The sequence below is a fragment of the Podarcis erhardii genome (assembly GCF_964252035.2).
Source record: "Podarcis erhardii genome assembly, chromosome: 4".
Classification (NCBI taxonomy): domain Eukaryota; kingdom Metazoa; phylum Chordata; class Lepidosauria; order Squamata; family Lacertidae; genus Podarcis; species Podarcis erhardii.
This window is the reverse complement of record NC_138508.1, coordinates 101510998-101523769: the sequence shown is the minus strand read 5'-3', so window position 1 is coordinate 101523769 and position 12772 is coordinate 101510998. Positions and strand designations below refer to the sequence as shown.

The 12772-nt window shown below is 40.8% G+C and overlaps 1 protein-coding gene across 11 annotated transcripts in view; it reads right to left on the bottom strand.

Annotated features, from left to right (window-relative positions):
• PCDH9 (protocadherin 9) overlaps positions 1-12772 on the bottom strand; it is a 776895-nt gene that overhangs the window by 763073 nt on the left and 1050 nt on the right. For all 11 annotated transcript variants that reach the window (XM_081857987.1, XM_081857991.1, XM_081857992.1 and 8 more), the window contains exon 2: positions 8954-12119. In XM_081857987.1, the coding sequence (XP_081714113.1) occupies positions 8954-11989 (3036 nt within the window). In that variant the 5' untranslated portion in view covers positions 11990-12119. The remainder of the gene's footprint in view (positions 1-8953; positions 12120-12772) is intronic.

Here is a 12772-nt window from a genome sequence, read left to right as displayed (position 1 = left end):
CAATTAACTGGGGAAGTGGAGGCGGGATGACAATTGACGTTGGGGATTGAGAAAATACAATATATGGTGGGAGAAACTGAGGAAGGAGCAGTTCATTCAGGGGAAATTTGGAGGAAAAGCATTTGTGGGAATTGGGGAGGGGAGGTAAATTCTGAGAGGGAAAAAACAGAGTAATGAGAATGTGTGTGTGAAGGGGAATCAGGAGAAAGCAATAGCATGGAAACAGAGCATGACACTCTGGGGTGGGGGGGGGGGCAGAAAAACAGCAGAAAAGAGCTTAAACTGCATTGATTTCAGGAAGGGAGATGGGCTTAACTTACCTATTGAAATTAATGGGACTTATGAATGCTGCACTTTGGCTGGACTGCGCTCTGCGTTAGTAAATACTTCCAGTGAGGGAAAACCTCCCTCCTTGCTGTACATGCAGAAAATCTAAAACAGGCCACCTTAACAATGCACTGCTGTACTACAGGGAGAAGGGAGAATGTAGGGCGGAATACTCGCACAGGAGGAACTTGAGCTGGTCAGCTCTTTTCTCAGCTGAGGTCCTGACCCCAAAACCTCTATTATTGTTGTCTGCATTGCAGCCTAACAAAGATTTATTTAATCACTCTGCCAATACTGCGTGCACATTCCAAATAAAACATTATTCCAAATCAGCACTACTTTAGTTAACTTTCGAATCTCAGGCCACACTGCAGTGGAATTTCAGACAAACCCAAAATATGTGATAAACAGGCAGTGTTTGTAGATCTGATTCAACAGTACTAAGCTCCTTTGCTTTTCTTCTTGCAGAAACACAGAAAGGGGGCTATTATAATTAGAAGTCACTGCTTGAAAACACAGCTACTTGTATTTACTACTGAATCTTTTTTCTTTTTATTGTTAGGATTCTGAGGAAACCTTCTGTTACTAGGTGCTAGAATAGAAATGCTGGCTGCCGCTTTCAACTATGGTGCACAACTGAGTAAAAGGTGTGCCGAGGTTCCTTTGAAAGTACAGTGATGCAATTAAATTGCATAGTGTAATACTTAAGTTTCAAGAAATTCAGTGGTAAGCTGCAGAGCAACCAGCAATCAAAATAACTTTAGTTGCAATAGTTATATTTCACAAGACGGTGTTGCTATACAGTACACATTACTGCATGTTGCGATTAAAAGAATACAATGGACCCTGTTTTTTTGGTATATGCATTAGGCCTGAACCAGGTATAGTAAGGTACCATAAGTACATGCACAGCGCAAGACAGCGCAGTGCTTCAAGACATGCATTCCAATTCACATTTCAAATATAGATGGAATCCCTTGCCTATTAATCAGGTGACTCACATCTGAATACAGTCACACATCTGGACACACACACAATCTCACATAAATTTTAAAAAGTAATTCACGCATGCCCCACTTTGTGAAATCAAGATTGTTTGAAGGAAAAATACTTATTTTTCACATTATTTTTCTTTTTAGAAAAGCACTGCCAATCCAGAGACTGCCCTCATGTTTGAATGAATGTGAACAGTGCGCAATGTGACCCAGAAGTCGTTTGCTGTGTCCACTGTGCTGATCTTTGTCAATGCCAAGTGAAAACCCAACATGCAGAAACTGACATTTCTAAGCGACCAGCTCAAGTTACAGTGTTCATACACACTATGAAATATGCATAATACTTGCAAAAAATGGCCCAGTGTAACATGATAATCAATTTTGGTGCATCTTGATACATTTCAATACAGGAGGAAATTCATCATGCCAACTGCAGCCCATGAAGCATATAAGGTAGACCTCCAATGGTTCAAAAATGCTATTGATTTTGCTGCAAAAACAGGAAGCTTGTCAAACAATACAAGCCTGCGAGGCTACATCATTTGGTCTGATGAATCAAGAATAGCCTTAGAGTACCTAACGGTCAAGGGTACTTTTACCTTTACCTAGGAAAATGCATGAGCTCCCCAATCCAACCCAATATAGTTGTTCTATCAAAGCAACAGGGCATCAGGCAATACAAAGTCATTCCATTGGTTTAGATGCTGCCCAAACTGCTACCTGTTTAACTGGTGTTAGTTCGCTGGACTTACTCCAAAGTAAGGGAGCATAGGATTGCCTTAAGCTGAAATAATAAACACATTTCCAAGAAAGCAAGACTTACTTCCAAGTAAACATGCATAAGATTGTGCTGTTAGTTGGTACTAACTTTAGCTGCTTTGGGCTCAAGTCCTGTAATGCATAAAGGAGTGTAATAAATACACCTCAAGTACTATTTCCATCTTGAGTGTAGGAATTGGCCAATTGTGCTTAGTTGCTGCCTGATCTATTTGCTTGCAACAGCAGGAAAAAACTTCATGCATCACAAAAATGCGTGTTTTCTATATGTGGAGATTCATCTTACAGGCATTATTTCTAAGTAGGAAATGTTAGCATATAAAGTAGTCCTCAGTGTTATCCTGTCCCACTGAGAATTGACTGAATCAACAACTGCGCTGGAGCAAAGGAGCAGAGGGATCTTTTGAGTCTGAAGGACGAGGATACTTCTGACTACAGTGTGGAAAGATCTTTGGGGGATAATAGATGCTACATCTTATATGAATTACTATGGTGTCTCTTTGTACTCTGTTGGGGTTTGCAGTTTATGCAGGCTGAAAAGTAACTGATACATAAAGAAAGATGCAGAGCAAGAAACAACGTGATCAATGAATTACACAGGAATTATTGCCGTTTACTCCCAGATGAAAAACACCTAGGTGCATCTCTGCCTATTATTAATAATTATACATAAGCAAAACATGAAAATGATAGGTGATCCCAAGGTGTTTACGATCTAAAATTGGCTGTGGGAAAGATAGGGTAACAAAGGGAGGGGAGGTAATAGCTGTCTGTCTATAGCAAATATAAACATCAACTATGAACATCACTTTTCACAGAAATATTAAATCCTAGAATTCTGTTTTGCTGTTGAGGAAAACAGTTCGTCCCAGAAAATGTTGAACATGTTGGATCTCATTCTGCCCCAAACCAAATTTCCGCTTAATTTTAGGCCAAGTAGAACTGTGTATTTAAAAAGTTGTCAAATGTAAATGGGTCACTGTTTTCATATCTTAAACATCTGTTGTTTATACCCAAGAAAGCACACTGGGGGCAAGGAAATTAATTCCTCAATTGCTGTCAACTGAGTTAGGGAACAGCAATAAACAGCTTACTGTAAAGCCTCCAGCTACAATAAAACTGCTGTCAATAAAGTGTGGCTGATATGGTTTTGCTGTGCCAGAAAAATATATCCTTTGAAAATGAAAATCTGAAATGGTAACTAGAAGATCCTTCCTTGTCCCTATACACAAAGGAACTCTATTACAAAACTCTGATAGCGCTGAACTCTTAGCATCTTACTCCCTCCCCCTGACACACACACATGTGATGCGATTTAAGAAAGTTATACATTGCACTTCAATGGAAAAACAAACCTTAATGATTCATACACACAACAGAAAAACCACCACATGCATAAAAAATCCCCAGTGAATTAAAAAAAAAGGGAAGTAGGAAGCTTCTTGCAGTTTAAACTGAATGCCTTGCTTAGCATTTCTACTGCTGCTATTGAAAGTAGTATTATCGCTTAAGGTTATATTCCAATTTCCATTACAACCCCCTGTTTTCACATGCTTTTCACTTCGTTAAAAAAAAAAGAAAAAAAGAAAATCTTTTCAGCCGACATTTTCCATGCTTGGTCTCAGCTCAGAGATGAATTTCTTTAGACAGCTGAACAAAACCTGCTACCTTTTTTTTTAAAAAAAGAAGAAGTTATATAAGAATGGGGCAATGTACAGCATTTTCAGTCTTACCACAATTTTAAAATCTTTACTTTACTTGCACATATATATATATCTGTGTTTGTGCGCGCACGCACACATAGATATATATATATGGAAGTAATGAGTAAGGTTTTAAAATTGTGGCGAGACTGAAAATGCAGTGCATTGCCCCAGTCTTATGCACACACACCAGCAACACAATGAAAGAACATATTTTTGCCATTCTTCACTAAACACTGTGGAATTGGAACAGTTGTGGCTGCCACATCATGGTTGTTCCACGGCTGTAAGAAATCAGCCTTTTAGTGTGGCAACACCGACAACCTTGGGACGTCCTGCCTATGCGAGTCATGCAGGCGTCTTTGCTGTAAGATTTTTGGGCCCCACTTAAACAAATTTAGTTTAGGCAAGCCTATCTATCCAGACATGTAGACACTGAAATGCTTTAATCTTTTTTTAAAAAAAAATCAATTCTTTAAATTTTTTTTGTTTTTTTTTTACTGTAAGTTTTATTATTCCATGTAATCTGCTTGAGAGGTTTTACGACAATCAAGTGGTATGTAACTTTTGCTAAACAAATAAAATAAGCAAATAGGCAAAATCATGAAACCAAAATGTTTTGATTGACGGAACGTGTGGGCCTGCTTCTTTACACAATGCGGTTCCACTGTGGTTTCCCACAACTGTTCTTTCTGCCTACAATCTTAGTTTTATGAGAATGCTTAACAGAGGTTTTGTTGGTGTTTATCAGCTCTTATAGTAAATATAAGGAAATAAATCACAGTACAACAAGCCACCTGGGAGGGGATTGTGCCTTCTTAGCTTAGTTAACTACAGCACTAGCTTCTTGTCAGGAGTTTTCTGCATTGCTTAAGGGAGCCCTATATTCATTTTATAGTTTCCTCTACAATTATTTAAGGTTCTATCTCATATATATATATATATATATATATATATATATATATATATATGCACCCCATCATAATAAACATGATGAAGACTAATTAATACAGTTCCTAATCATTGTGGCTCCGTGCTGGAATCCTTGCTTTGCAACCTGGAGGATTTGCACTCAACTGCCCATGAGCCGTAAATCAAGGGAAATATTCCATCTCAGGCCCTGCAAGATGGTTTTGCTTTTCCATGGGACTAAAATCAGAGTGTTCAGATTAGCCTTATACAGTCTGAAAAGCTTGGTTCATCTTTCTGTTATTTTGCAGAATTTATGTAAAACTTAACAACAATTCTTGACAAACTGTGGTTAAGATGGAAATGGAAGGAAATGCTTCTGGTCTCTTCCCCACAGCCAATGTGTCCAATTGGTGCGGCTTCATCTAAGGCAGCAATACCTATCCTTCAGGACCTTGTCTACTCAAAGCATTAATCTTCTCCTTTATGACAACAGAATTCTTTGCAGCTCCCATGCCTCTGGAAGGCCACAGGTTCTGCTCTTAAACTTACACACTTGCATTTAACATTATTGGTATACCAGTTCTAAATACCTTTGTTGACATTTCTGTTAAGGAATTCAGAATAATATTCTAATAAAAATAATAAAAATAATAAAAATAATAAACCATCGCAGCTCACGAAGTTCTATTGTTAAATATTCATTATCCTGAGTATTTATTTGCTAGTCTTGCAAATCTTAGGATCAGTCCATTACCTCAAATTAATCAATGTCATCTAGGATTCTAGGCTGGGCTTTTCTTTTCTTTTAAATGTTTTCATTTACAACAATCCAATAGACCAAGGCTCAGGTGGAATCACTAACAACCTGAACACTGCCTGCTTCAAGGCAAGACTTATTTAAAGGAATGTGGGGTAAAAAATATAAAACCCAACAGTACTAAAAAAATCTTCCCCCTTCACAATAAGGATGATTTTCAAATGTTAGGTTCTTCAGAGCAAAACAAACTGCATTGTCTCCTAGTCTTTAGCTATACTCAGACTGGTTACTTAAATCAGGGCTACGTTGTTGAGCTTAACCCAGGCTTAACCCAGGCTAAGGGTGTGTTCTTGCATATTCCTAACAGGGCAACTGTTGAAAAATGACAGCCGATTTTGGGACTGCTCCATTTTTTTATTATACAGCTGACTTAAAGGTGGGTGCAAAGATATAGCACAATCTATGGTGGTGAATTCTCCTTCACAAGTCTGAATGAAATAAACCTGATCCACACCAGAGTGCAGCCGTTTTCTTCTATAGCTTCCACTTTTGCAAAGTTTGCTTGGGAGACTCTTCTATGGCGCTACATCCCATATTTAGCCACCTAATGACCAAAATAGAAACTATCAAGAATAATAATGAAGCAGTAAGACACTTACTGCTGCCCTCCAACAACCCAAGACGTTCTTCTCTTGATAACAATGTATAAAACATGCCAAGTTCTCCCGCAGAAACACCATTGAACTAAAAGGAGTTATGCAATAGTTTCTTTATTCATTTCAATGGGGTTTGTGCACTTCAAGAGGACTGTGCTATTTGCCAGTATTTTAGGACTACTAACCATAAACTGATGAATGGCCTGAGCAAAACCTTTTGAAAACAAAACTATCTGTGGAGATTTGCATCATGAATTGCAACACTCAATGAAAACCACAGTAACAGTGTACCAGTTTTGATCTATAGCCCGATACTGGTGGTTCTAATCGCGTATCAGCACAGAACTTTTATGAAACGGAGAATCTAGCGTTCATATCAAGCCTTGACGTGTAAACCAACATCCATTTAACTACTCACTGGGAAGTATCGACACCTCAAACCACCTTTCCATTGGTTAAAATGAAGGTTGCCTAGTTGCTGCTGACAAAGAACATTCAGGATCCCACTAGCTTAGAGAGCACCCTTATTTGGGACTGTATTTATTGATAAGGCAAGAGTTCTGTACCATCTGAAAGCTTGCTGATCTACCAGTGAAAGAAGGTGCTGTCTGAATCACTTTGGATCTTATCCATCCCTCATCACAATCCAATTATGCATCATTAAAAATAGCAAATCCACATTTACAGTTGTGATGCAATTAAAACTGTAAGTCAACTGTTTATCCTCTCTCTTTTTTACAATAAAGAAGATACAGAGGAACACTTTGCGTTTAATTTTCCCTCACCCTGAATCCTTGAGTCTCTCGGGTGGTGCTTACATGCTCTGCCAGGTAAATCGGTTTGGATTTGTGATCTTAATCTCCATTTGACTCCTCAAAGAAGTTAAGACTCATTCTTGTAACAGAGCCCAGGAAATGAAAACTAAAGTGGAACAGAAGCACTTAACATCAAAATAATGTGAGAAATCTGAGTAACAAAAATAAAAGATGATAAAGAGGGAGAGAGCACAATCTAAACTCAAGTTCTACTGATATCCAGAGGTTTAACGGTTGGTGAGAGTCATGATTCTGTTGTTGTTGTTGTTATCTGGAGGGAAGTGCATAAATGACTGTGGATGTTATTTTAGGAGCCTAAGATGCTTTGAAATACTTCTGAAGGAGATATCTGTGTGAAGATTTCCCCCTCAAATGTCTTTTAAGGGATTTATTGAGTGTTTTGGGGACCATTACTTCAACAAGATACTTCCTAAGTGTGGGCTTTAAATACAGTGCCTTGTTATCCAAGATATGTCCAAAAGTCAAGATGCAATTTTGAGAAGCATAACATACAGCTGGGGAAATGACTCAAGCTAAAGAATGGTCACCATTCACCTCTCCTGGCACAAACCTATTAAAAAGTATCTTGTCCTGTGTTCTCTTGACTATGGCCCCTGTGATCAGCCCAAACAATCCACCAAAATGCAAGAGAATATAATGCCAACAGCGATATGTGCTTGACAGCTAAAGCCTTAGACAATTGATGCAATGAAAACTAAGCGCTAAGGAGCCACTGCAAAACACGCTAGCTTAACTACTGGTCGCTTCAGTGCGACTGTCATTAAATAAAAGGTTTCTTTGGCTTTAGTACCAGTTTGAACCTTCCCTCCCCCATTTCTTATCTGCTGCAGGACTGGCAGCTAGCCAGCCCCAAGCCACATAGTACCTTAGTGCCATCTACAGGCCGATCCTGACATTCTAATTTAGTGGCAAAAGACAAGCACCCGTGAAATGAATTAGACAGCACCGCATTTAAATCTTTATTAGCAAGGAATTATTTGACCTAAGAAACAATACCCCCACCCCACCCCACCCCCCAAAAAACCCTAATGCTGGATTTGGTTGAAATACGAATTTTCCTAACATCCTAATCCTTTTTTCATATGGCATGTTTCACAGCTTAAAAGTGAGTAATGACAGATCACTTATGCACTATAGTATGAGAACATATTTACAATGGAGTGATTTCTCTCTCTGCATAATTCATGTTTTATTCAAAGCAAAATGCATTCGTTCTGAAAGTGTACTTTGGCCATTTTTTAAAAACAAAACAAAACACAAACAAAACAAAAATCCTCTTGTCTAACAGACACACAACTTTACTACTGTACAACAAAAATCGTTGTAATTCAAAACAGAGGAAGACTTCCTAATAGCTTAGTTATAGCCTGCCAAACAAACACAGTGCAACACAATCTTTGAGCCTTTGTGAGGACAAAAATTAACCCCCTGAACGACAATAACTTACAAATGTTCCAAATCAGTTTGAAATAAACAAAAACAAAAGAAACTTAAGCCAGCCTCATGTGTAACCAACTTTTCTTTTATCAGAAGCTAACACATTTAATCCTGAAAAGTTCAATATATATGTAGATATATATTTTTCCCTTTGAATTGAAATTGGCAGACTGAAAAATATGCTTTCTTCTTCAGTAAACCTCTATACTAAGATGTTCTTGACAAACTTCACACAATTGCCTTTAACCTCTGGGTAGGTAGGTAGGTGTCCGTGTGAATGCATGAATGAACTTGTACGTGAGTGTGTGCATGTCATTCTTTCTAAAACAAAAAAAGTTGGCAACTTACAACTTTGGACCATCGTATTCATTCTAAAAATGCATAGTCCTGCCCCAGAGAGATACTAAAGGGGCAGCTATTTCCCCCGCTTTGCTCTATGCATATTATAACTAAGCTAAAATTACAGTGAAAGAAAATATATCCTGGCACTTTAGTACTGGTTGAGTGGGCACTTGTATGCAGTACTTATAGACCAGTAAAAGTGCTCGTTTACCTGTCTGGTGTGCAAGGGGCCCTTTGTCTTGAAGCCTCCTTGGGAACTGCACTCTGAGGCACTGAAGTGATCTGAACTAGTGGAAGAGCGTTTGGAAAGGGTATCACAGCCCCCAACAAAGGTGTTGTCCAAAGGGAGTTCCTGAATCACGTGGTGCTTTTTCACCGAGACGGGAGTGTCAGGCTTAAGATGGAAAGCGGACTGTGGAGAGGCAGATTTGTAATGCTTAGCAAGATCAGGGCTGTTAGGCTTAAAGGTGGTGGGTGGGGCCGTGCCCCAGTCAAATCTTCCTATACTTTGCTCCTCCAGCTCAGCTGGAAGGCTAATGGTCCCATTGATAGGTTCATGAACGGCATCCTCCGGTTTGGATTCCTCAATGGTAACAAAATTCAACAGGGAACTCTTGGGAGACTTCCTTTTCTTCCGCTTCTTTTTCTTGTTCTGTTTGTTCTCCTGATTAGGAGACATCCACTCGGCTCCTTGCTTGCTCCTTTGGGCAGCTTTGAAGCGGGAGGCGTGGCGGCAGCGGACCAGAACAGTGACAAAGATCACCACAATGACCACCATGGCACCTGCCACAATAGCAATCATGATGGTAAGGTAGTCCTCGTTTTGATAAGGCTGGCTGCTGTCCCCGATGTTCCTGTCCAAAGGTGTTTCCATAGTCCTGCGGATCAAGTCATAAATATAAGAGGCGTTTCCAGCCGTGTCATTGACGTACAAAAACACAAGGACAAGGGTGTGCAGAGATTTAGGATAACCCAGGTCACTGATATTGACCACTAATCGATGCAGCCCTACATCAGTAGGAGTAGGTTTTTCTTCCAGGGTAATGTTACCCGTCACCGGATCAATACGGAACAAACCTTTGTTGTTTCCACTTACGATTGTATATTTCAGCTCAGCGTTCATTCCCGTGTCAATGTCAACAGCAAACACTTCAGCCACAACAGAGCCAGGGATAGCAGAGAGAGGCACCAGCTTGAAAGAAGTATTTGAAGGTGGGTAGATGACCACAGGGCTGTTGTCATTAACATCCATGACATTTATAGTGACTTTCGCGGTAGAAGAACGAGGCGGTTGTCCTCCATCGATGGCCTTGACGTCAAAGGTGTAGGAACTCTGCTGCTCTCGGTCAAAAGAAACGTTGGACTTTATAACTCCAGAGTAAGGATCCAGAACAAAGTTCTCATTGTCATTCAAGATGGAAAGAGTGACAGCTTTATTTTCTCCTGCATCTGCATCAGTCACTGTGATCACTCCTACGGTGCTATACTTTGGTAAGTTCTCTGACACAAAAAACTGAAAATGGTTATGAGTAAATTTGGGACTGTTGTCATTCTCGTCCAATACTGTAACGATTACAGCAGCTTGACTTTGCAGGGGAGGGGTGCCATTGTCTCGGGCCGTAACAGTAAAAATGAACCTCTCCTGCTCTTCTCTGTCAAAGACTCGGGAAGCTGTCAAAACCCCTGTCTTTCGATCCAAATCAAAAAAGGAGGCGTTGGGGCCAAGCTGATAAACAATGTCTGCATTTTTCCCACTGTCCTCATCTGTGGCACTAATAGTTGTTAAGTACAGACCACGGCGGTTGTTTTCGGAAACGGACAGCTCAATTACAGGCTGGCTGAAAATTGGAGGGTTGTCATTTTCATCTTCCAGCTTAACTCTTACTAGGGCAGTCTGGTTCAAACTGGGCTTGCCAGAATCGGAGGCAACTATTTTAAAGCTGAATTCTTTGGTGCCCTCATAGTCCAGCAAGGAAGAGGTCTCTAACAAGTACTGGTTGTCATAAACAGCCTTCAAGTGGAATGGCACTTCTCTCTCAATGAAACAGATCACTTTGCCATTCACATCAGTATCCTTATCTGAGACCGTAATTAGAGCAATCTTGGTATTGATGGGGTCTTTCTCAGATAAGTACACTGTGCCATTGATGGGACTTATAATGTACCTGAGGTCTATGTTAGGGGGGTTATCATTAACATCAGTCACATTGATGGAAACAGTTGCCCGGGCAGGTGTAGAGCTACCATCACTGGCCAGCACGGTCACCTTGTGGATGGCAGTTTCCTCTCGGTCTAAGGCCCTCTGAACTGTCACCAGCCCAGTTGTGTTGTTTAAAGCAAAGAGTCTTTTAGTTGCAGGAGCAACCTGGGCACCAAAAATATATCTGATTTCCGCATTGCTTCCTATATCTGCGTCTGTGGCATGCAGCTGAATGACCGAGGTACCTACAGGGGCATTCTCTGGTATGTGAACCTCCACCTGACTCTCTTTAAAAACCGGCCTGTTGTCATTGACATCACTTACTGTGACCTGGAGGATAGCTGTGCTGGATTTCTGGGGGGTTCCTCCATCCTCAACTTTGATTTTCATCACATAGGTATCTTTGTGCTCCCTGTCCAAGTTCTGCTGCACAATCAGCTGAGGCCACTTCTCCCCTTCTGGAGTTTCCACGATATCCAGCCCAAAAACACTTTGCCCATTCAAAAGTTCATAGTGCTGCACCCCATTGAAACCAGTGTCGGGGTCTGTGGCTGACGGGATCGGAAAGCGGCTGTTGATCAGAGTGTTTTCAGGTATGGAGATGTTGATGACAGGGGAGGGAAACATGGGGGCATTGTCATTGGTATCCTTCACAATTATTTTGATCTTGATCAGCCGAAAGAAGTCGTTGGGGAGAATCACCACCTCCAGCTCAAAGAAGCACTCGTCCTCTTCAGCATAGGCAGCTCCTGCACAGAGTCTCTCTCTGTCGATTCTGTTGGAGGTGGTAAAGATCTCCCCTGTGGTGCTGGACACTTTCACCAAAGGGGCATCCCCTGCTTTGGAGACCAGTCTGTAGACAAGACTGGCGCTGGTTCCTGTGGCGGCATTGATGTGAGAAATGTTCAGATCCTTTGGTATGTTCCCGATGGGGACGTTTTCCGGTAGCTCCTCTCGGATGGTGTAAATAAGTTCTTGAGCCACAGCAGAATCCAGCCTTAAACAGGCAATCAGGGCAGCCAACAGGTAAAAATCCCTCAGGTCCATGATAATGTGTTTATAGCTCCTTCTCAGGGTTTTAGGGTTTCAAGGTTTCCACGATGGAATGCTGCTGCCTCGTTCGCAAGGGGAGGACTGCAGAATGCATCACATCAGAGCTCTTGCTTCCAGACAGCCACTGTCAACACAATCACAACAACAACAACAATAAAAAAGAAGTGTTATTGACTCATTTTAACTGACACCAGATGCAACTGCCAAGCCCTGCTCCACGTTTCTGCAGCACACTTACAAACACCCGGCACCTGCTTTTCTCCCTTCCTTTCGTTTGTGTGTGCAAGCAGTTCCTCTCCATGAATGTGCCAGTATACCACACATTCAGAATGAAATTAACTAGTTACAAGATTGATGGGAGAGAAGCCGTTTTCTTCTCTCTCATGCACACACACATACACATGTTTGTTCAAATCAGTCCACTGAACTGAGCATACCATGCAATGCTTTCTCCTTCCATGCCAAAATTTAGTGGAAGTTCTTTTTAAAAAAAATGCATAGCATGAATTGTATGCCCACTGCAATTTAAAGCATCATGCATCCTGCCTTCTCCCAATTAAATTACCCAGCTACATTTTCCTCCCCTTCCTCTTGCTTGTGTGTTTTATCCTAGGCTAGTGCTGTAAGATGGTCTAGGATCTCTTAACGATTCAGACAAACTGCTCACACTGCTGCTTCTGCAGTAGCTCTCTGGCTACTTCCCATCTCTATTAACTAAGGAAGACAATAACAGGACCTCTAGTTTCTTCCCCAGAGCCAACCAAAATGTCACCTTTT